The 7,941-nt window shown below is 48.2% G+C and overlaps 1 protein-coding gene across 1 annotated transcript; it reads right to left on the bottom strand.

Moving 5' to 3' along the window:
• Nucleotides 1-636: 636 nt before the first annotated feature.
• On the bottom strand, nt 637-3,972 carry SNAI3 (snail family transcriptional repressor 3). The gene is made up of 3 exons (XM_044659392.1): nt 3,969-3,972; nt 3,243-3,878; nt 637-818 (listed from the first exon to the last, which is right to left on the bottom strand). Exons 1-3 carry the CDS (start codon nt 3,970-3,972, stop codon nt 637-639), a joined length of 822 nt encoding a protein of 273 aa, XP_044515327.1.
• Between the last annotated feature and the right edge of the window lie 3,969 nt (nt 3,973-7,941).

The following is a 7,941-nucleotide window of genomic DNA, read 5'->3' as shown; positions in this document are numbered from 1 at the left end:
TTTTTCCATTTTTTTGAGGGAGAAAACCAGGCAAAGTAACAGAACAGGTTTCCCCGAGTCCTGTGTTGTCAGAAACAAGACCACAGCTTAAAAGTGAGTTTTCTAGACCCTACAGCATGCCGCTGGCCCTCAGTGGGGTCTGCCAAGCTGGACGTGCCCAAGTCAGAGCCCTGCCCAGCCACAGATGGGAAGGGGACCTGATTCCATCAGCGGAGAAGTCCATCCTCAGGAGCACTGGCTCATCCGCTGGCATTTCTTCAAGCCTTCTCCCTAAATCCTGGCAGGCCGGCTCCTGAAGAATAAGATGGAATTCTTGAGTCCGTAAACAGAGGAAAGGGCTTCTTCCCACCTTCTACACCCTTTTCCTCCAGGCAGGAGCAAAGTTTCAACAAGGGACAAAGTGAAGCAGGAGGCGCAGAGGAGGGACCAAAGGCAGTCCGAGAGCCAGGCTGGTCTAAGCACACTGCTCAGCTCTGTTCATCCCAGATGAGAGGATGGAGGGAGGGCGAAGGGCCCAGGCTGTGGCTCGAACCCGAGATCCAGCTCTCCTGGGCCCCGATGTTACTCGCCGCAGGAGTGGCCCCAGCTCTGGGTGCTCCAGTTCTCCTCCCCAGCACCCCTGAGCTCGTTTGGCCGTCAGGAGGCTGGGCAGCTGCCGGCATCCTTGTGCCGCGTCAGCAAGGACATGCGGGAGAAGGTTTTGGTGCAGCCCTTGCACTGGTACTTCTTGATGTCCGAGTGGGTCTGCAGATGGGCCCTCAGGTTAGAGCGGTCAGCAAAGGCCCGACTGCAGTGAGAACAGGCATATGGCTTCTCACCTGGGGAGAGGAAGAGATAAACCCGAGTGACTGGTCTGTCCGGAGTATTGATTTCTAGCTTCCCTTCCCAGAGCAGCCCAGAACAAGAGCCATCTCTTGTATTAAGGAAGACCACTGAAAAGAGGACTAATGAGAGGCAGCGAGGTGAACAGTGAGCCAGGCCTGATGAGGAGAGGTCCTGGGTGCAAATCTGGCCTCAGACACTTCCTACTTGTGTCACCCTGGGCAAGTCACTTAACCCCCATTACTGCTCCTCTGCCTTGGAGCCAGTACACAGTATTGACTCTAAAATAGAATGTCTGAGTTATTAAAAAAAAAAAAAAACCCAACAACAAAAGACGACCAATTTAAATCTGCCCTACATTACAGAAGGGAGTTTAAATGAGCCATTTTAAGTAGCATCCTAGCTTTAAAAAATATGCAGAGGGGGCAGCTGGGTAGCTCAGTGGATTGAGAGTCAGGCCTAGAGACGGGAGGTCCTAAGTTCAAATCTGGCCTCAGCCACTTCCCAGCTGTGTGACCCTGGCCAAGTCACTTGACCCCCATTGCCCACCCTTACCACTCTTCCACCTATGAGACAATACACCGAAGTACAAGGGTTTAAAATAAAAAAAAAATATGCAGAGAGCTTTATGCTTATTATGAATGGGAATTCATTCTCATAATCAAATTCCCTGACCTATAAGGTAGATAATAAGGAAACAGGAATTATTACCGTCCCCTTCCTCACTTTGAAAGGAATATTGGGGCAGAATGATTGACAGAAATCTCCTAATGTCACAAAGCTATAGAATGGTAGATTCAGAATGTCTCATCCATGCTCAAATGGAACCATAATACTTTTTCTTTAGGAAAATTTATAGTGGGGGAAAAACCTTTCAGAATAATAATAGTTTGCATTTATATAGTGCCAACTGTGTGCCATGTGCTTTACAAATCTTATTTGATCCTCACAACAACCCTGGGAGGTAGGTGCTATTATTATTATTATTTTTAAACCCTTACCTTCTGTCTTGGAGTCAATACTGTGTATTGGCTCCAAGGCAGAAGAGCGGTAAGGGTAGGCAATGGGGGTCAAGTGACTTGGCCAGGGTCACACAGCTGGGAAGTGTCTGAGGCCAGATTTGAACCTAGGACCTCCTGTCTCTAGGCCTGGCTCTCAATCCACTGAGCCACCTAGCTGCCTCAGGTGCTATTATTTTTACTATTTTACAGTGGAGGAAACTGAGGCAAACAGAAGTTAAATGACTTGCCCAAGGTCATACAGCTAGTGTCTGAGGCTGGATTTGAAATCTGCAGTCTTCCTGACTCTAGACCTAGGACTCTATCCACCTCACCTCTTAGCTACCTCTCGGTCCAGAAGTATAAAGAACTACATACTCAATGCAAATTCTGGGCTTTGAGGAAAAATCAAGAAAGCCTAGGCCATTAGCGACCCCAGTGGCCCTTCCCACCGCAAGTTCAGAGACTACTTTTGGCCACTGGCCAATCCCTCAGCCTATGAAGTTGGCGGTGGCAGGTGAATATATAAAACTAGATCTTTCCAACACCAAACCTTGGCTGGGCACCGCCAAGATAAATGGCCCCTGGGGACAGCCCTCCACATTCCAATCCCTCTGGCCCAAGAGCACTCCACCTCCCGTGTGTTTAGGGAATCAAGGGCCCTTTAGAAGAGGAGAAAATAGGCCACGAGGAGAGCCCCTCCACCAAGTGTGGACAGGAAGAAGAAAATCTCCCAGTGGCCAGAAAACGGCTCTCGGGAAAGCCTGCCTCCCCATCTCTGCCTCCGGGTAGCTTCGGCGAGATCCTAAGCGACCTCTGAGAGAGACACGACGGGCAGGTTCGGGGGGCTTGTGTTCCACCATGGGCTAGCTTTCCTCTGATCTGAAAGCCACTCTGAATACAGGGAAACCCCTACGAGCACAAGCTGGGGGTCACTCTAGGAGAGACGTTTCCTTCTCTTTCTTCATTCCTCCCCGCCTCAGTTTCTCCCTTTGTTTCTTAGCCTCTGCGAACTCGGTTATCTCTCCTGTGTCCCCTTTTACTATTGGATCCAGCCTCGATGGCCAGGTTACTTTTGCCGTGACTTCTCTCTGCTCTCCAGGGAGCTCTGAGCCATAATTTCAGATCCCCCAGAAGAACAGCACCTTCCTCTCCTCCGATGCCTCTGCCACCCCCAAATTCAGAATCACACTAAGTATAAGAAAAGAGATTCTGTTTGAAAAGATTTAAATTCGAACTAATTTCAAGACAAATTGCAACTTTTTTTTTGTTTCTACGTGAGGAAAAGGGACTGTGGTGGGGCTGGGTGGGAGGAGGGGGCTCTCCTTGATCACTCGAGCCCCTTGGATGGCCGGCAAGCCTCCGCGGGACTCTCTTCCGACCCCGCAGGCTTACTTTGTTTGGCTCTCCCCGTGGCCTCACCTGTGTGAGTCCTGATATGGCCCTGCAGCAGCCAGGGGCGAGAGAAGGCCTTGCCACAGATCTTGCAGATACAAGGCAGCGTGTGGGTTCGAATGTGCATCTTGAGGGCCCCCAGGCTGGAGTACTCCTTGTCACAATATTTGCAGCTGAAGAAGCGGCGGGCCTGAAGATCACAGCGCAATTGCCGGTGTTTGGAAAGCCCGGAGAACGTGTGGTATGTCTTGTGGCAGTCAAAACATTCAAAGCAGCCCACGGAGCCCAGCGGAGGGCTCCCGCCTCGTGGACCTCCACCCCCAAGGAGTTTTCCGGGAGCTTTTACGGCCTCTGGCCCTGGGTCGAGAGGCCACCTCTTGGGCATGTCCAGCAACGGGGAAAGGTTGAGATGGGTCAGGCTATCCTTGAGAGCGCTGCCAGGAACTCGGCCATCCAGGGAGTCCACCACACTGAGCTCCAGGGGGCTTGGGCTGGGGGATTCCCGAGCCTCCCCATTTAAGGGGAGAGGCAGTGAGATACAGGCAATGACAGAGTCGCGGTCCCATAAGCTGGTAGCATCGCTGGATCCAGAAGGGGCTGCTTTGTCCTGAAGGAGGAGGGGGAAGACCAGACCCTCACAGGTGTAGCAGGACCCATTTATCTCTGTAAGGGAGACAAGCATAAGAGGAGGGGATCAAACGATGGGAGAGAAAGTCAGGTGTTCTGTCCCTTTTGGTTTATTGCAGTCGGCACCCATGACCAGCAAGGGAAGGGAGAGAAGCCTCCAGGCTTGGGGATGTGTCCTCAGACCTTCACACCACTGCCTCCGGACAGACAGACAGACAGACAGAGCTCCTTCCCATCCACCCACTCACCAGCCTCTACGTCATTCAGGCTCTAAAAACCCCAATGCTTTGTCAGCTCTCTTTCTCTAGATTTCCGAGTTGCCAAAGCATTAGGAACACAGAAAATACAAATGCACAAATGCCATTGAAACCCAGAGGGGTGAGTCAACATGGCGCATTCTTTCAGCCAGACTTACTCCCAAATGGTCACACCCTCAGCTGATGTAACAAACCAGCCCAGCTGGATTATCTGTCCGGTTCGATTTTCCCGGCTACATCAAAATAACATCTAAAATGGATGAATAATAGCGAGCCTTTCGTAGTACTTTAAAGTTTCCGAGCTTTGTCATTTTCACGACAACTTTGGGTGGAAGGTGTCGGTATTATCCCCGTTTTACAGATGAGGAAACTGAGGCAGAAAGCGGTTAAGTCATTGGCCAAGGGTCACGCATCTGAGCCTGGAGTGGCACTCAGGGACTCCTGACTCTAGTCCAGCGCTCTCTCCACTGGGCCACCCGGCTGTCTATTATTACAGAGGTCGGCTCTTGCTGAGGAATGACGTCAACTGTTCAGTGATGGCACAGTTGGTTCATCCTTCTAAATGGTTGTGTATGTTTGTGCCCTTTTAAAAAATGGAAACTACAAAAATTAAATAAAAATCAATTTAAAACATTAAAAATTAAAAAATTGTGAACCACGTTTGAGCATTTCCAGGGGAACCAGAATATTGTTCTAGTGGACGTTACTAAAAATTCCCAGTTAAAGACTAATCAAAACTAGCATTTCCCCATCAAGCACCGTGATTCAAGTCTTACAATCTCCTGAGCAGGTAGAGGGGTCAAAGGCTTAAAAGCAACTAAGTTTAAATGCCTTCAAAGTAAACACCAGGGGGTGGTAGTTAAATTCTGGAGGCTTTTCCAAACCAACGTTTCAGAGCAAATTCTCTTACTCTTTGTTCATAATAAGGGTGGTTTTTTTATTTTTTTTTAAACCTTTACCTTCTGTCTTCCTATCAGTTTTAGGATAGGAGAGTGACAAGGGCTAGGCTGTCTGGGTTAAATGATTGCCCAGAGTCACACAGCTAGAGAGTGTCGAAGGCCAGATTTGAACCCAGGACTGCCTGTCTCCAGGCCTGGTTCTCTAGCTACTGAGCCAGAGTTTTAGTAGCTTAAAAAGGTTTTCAGGAAAGTAGTGATGAGTCAGGGATATGGCGAAACCCCTTAAACAAGGAGGCCCCAAGTCAAGTCAGGTCAAGAAGCGCTTATTCCACACTGGCTATGTGGTAAAGGCTGGGGATTCATCCCCTGCCCTCCAGGAGCTCACGCCGAGCCGGGTATGGAAGGCAGATTATGAAACTGTGAGCCTCTAAAGAAGCTTCAATGACCAAAGAGCCAGGAACTCCACAAGTCTTAGGGATCAGGAAAGAGCAAAGAAACTCCCCTTTGGAAGTCAGAATTTCACCTTCCTGCTGCATTTGAAGCATTTTACTACACAGTACCGAGGAACGCCGGAGCCCGGACTCCTGGCTCCCCAGGCAGCTGGGGTGGTGGTGGGGAGATGGGAGTGAATCATCCCCAGATAACTCCGGAGCTGGGCACTCACACTGAACAAACAGCTTTGCAGCGATAATGATCTCCCCTCCCCCCGCCTCCCAGGGGTCACTCTTTAGGAGACCTCGTCACACCTGTTGGCCAGCTCTAGCCCTGACCCATCAAATCCACCAGATAGAATGCAGCTGCAAACTATTTAGGAAGCCCAGCGAGGCGCAAAGTCACCCATTCTCTTGTACCTCTTCCCTCTCTTCTCTTTCATCTCTCTCCCTTCCATTTCCCTCCTCTTTTAGCCAAGTACCCATTTCACTGCCTTTGAAAATGTTAAGCCTGTTAAAGGCACCCCCACATTTGGAGTATCCCCAAATCTTAGGGCCATATCGAGCCATTAATGTTGAAAACTACAATAAGATCTTTGGTCCGCATTGTATGGTTCTTGGGTGGACCCTCCTCTTCCCCCAGTCCAGCCCTGGTGTATCATCAAAAACTGTGGAAGTTAGAGCAAGAGCCAGATCTGGAGTCTGGGAGGATTTGAGTTCAAATGTGACCTAGCTGTGTGACCCTGGGCAAGTCACTTAACCCCATTGGCTAGCCCAGTGATTCCCAAAGTGGGTGCTACTGCCCCCGGTGGGTGCTGCAGTGATCCAGGGAGGCGGTGATGGCCACACTTTTTTTTGTATTACATTCTATTCTGAGTTCAATAAATAGTTTCATAATTTCCAGGGAGCTAAGTAATATTTTTTCTGGAAAGGGGGCGGCAGGCCAAAAAAGTTTGGGAACCACTGGCCTAGCCCTTACTGCTCTTCTGTCTTAGAGTCGTTACTAAAACAGAAAGTTAAAGGTTTGTTTTTGTTTGTTTTTTTCATTTTTTTTTTTTATGGAAACTTCTGGGAGAATTCCTAGAAGGGAAAGAACTAGGAAACATGTAAGTACGGTCTATGACTACATCGCTTGTAGCACAGGCAACATAATAAATACTAATGACCAGTGATGATGAAATCAGTTACTTGCCCTTACCTATGGCAAACTCTCTAAAGAGAGGTTAGGGCTAGGGGAAGCAACATTTCCTGCCATTCCCATTCCCCATTCAGTTGAGGGCTTGAGTCCTTCCTTCATTTTTAACCTCTCCCACCTGGATTCTTTTACTGGTCAAATGAATGAAGCCTGCTTCCATCTTGTCCTTTGTCCTTCCTCAGGGAGGGGTGTGGCAGCAACTGAGAGGAGCTTTGGGTTCCTTCGAGATAGACCCTACAGAACTACATTCCATTAAGTCATTGGAATGATCCTCTTTAGTCCTGGGCACCATTATCAATCAGGGCCCCATCTACAGGTAGACAGAAGAGGAAGTAGGGCTCAGTGGTTAGAATACTAAGCTCCTAGGCTCAGAACAAAGGAGACCTGGGTTCAGATACTGCTTCTTTTGGATTCTATGATCCTGGCAAGTCATTTCTCAGTGATATAGGCAAATATGAGATTTTAAATTACAGCAAAGGCAGGTGGCTAAGTGACTCACTGGATTGAAAGCCAAGTCTAGAGACAGGAGATGCTGGGTTCAAATCTAGCCTCAGATATTTTCTATGTGACCCTGGGTAAGTCACTTAACCCCCATTGCCTAGCCCTTACCACTTTTCTGCCTTGGAATCAACACAAAATATTGATTCTAAGACTTAAGGTAAGAGTTGGTTTTTTTTTTTTAAGTAAATAAAATAAACCACAGCAAAGTGCTAATTCTCATTCATAAGAGCTTTGTCATTCAGGAGTTTCCTATATTCATGAAATCATAGCAATTCCCAAAAGCTGTTTTCTGGACACTAAGAAATTATTTTCCTTTCATCCTTCAAGGCTCAGCAACTTCATTATTCTTGGGGAGCAGCAACAGCAGAGCCAGGCAATAGCTATAGGTACCATGGACAGGCCTAGGAAATGAGTTGGAAAGAGGGAGAACAGGTAGAAAGTAGCAGGGAGAGATAGAAGAAATGTTAAAAAATCTATTGGGTGGGAATACCACCAGACCACCTCAGATGACACTTAATGACCTTAGAGCCAGAGAGTGCCTGCCCATGGATATATATTTTTTTAATTGATTTCCTTCTTTTGCTTGACATTCTCTTGCCCATTTTTTGTTGATGTTCTCTGAGGTCAGGATCTCCAGTGGAAGAATCTTCACTCCTTGTGGGTTCAGATATTCTGGGTGCTCTATTCCCAGGGAAATCCTCCAGGGAGGGCACCTATTCAAAATCAAACTCCTGGCTATCCCACACCTTCTAAAGATATGGGAATATTCTCTCTCTCTCTCTCTCTCTCTCTCTCTCTCTCTCTCTCTCTCTCTCT

Source organism: Gracilinanus agilis, chromosome 2 (assembly GCF_016433145.1).
Source record: "Gracilinanus agilis isolate LMUSP501 chromosome 2, AgileGrace, whole genome shotgun sequence".
Taxonomy (NCBI): Eukaryota; Metazoa; Chordata; class Mammalia; order Didelphimorphia; family Didelphidae; genus Gracilinanus; species Gracilinanus agilis.
This window is presented reverse-complemented; position numbering and strand designations above follow the sequence as displayed.

Coding starts and splice junctions, on each gene's coding strand:
- SNAI3 (XM_044659392.1), bottom strand. Junction 819..3,242: donor CCATATCAGGACTCACACAG/GTGAGGCCACGG, acceptor TCCTCTCCCCAG/GTGAGAAGCCATATGCCTGT.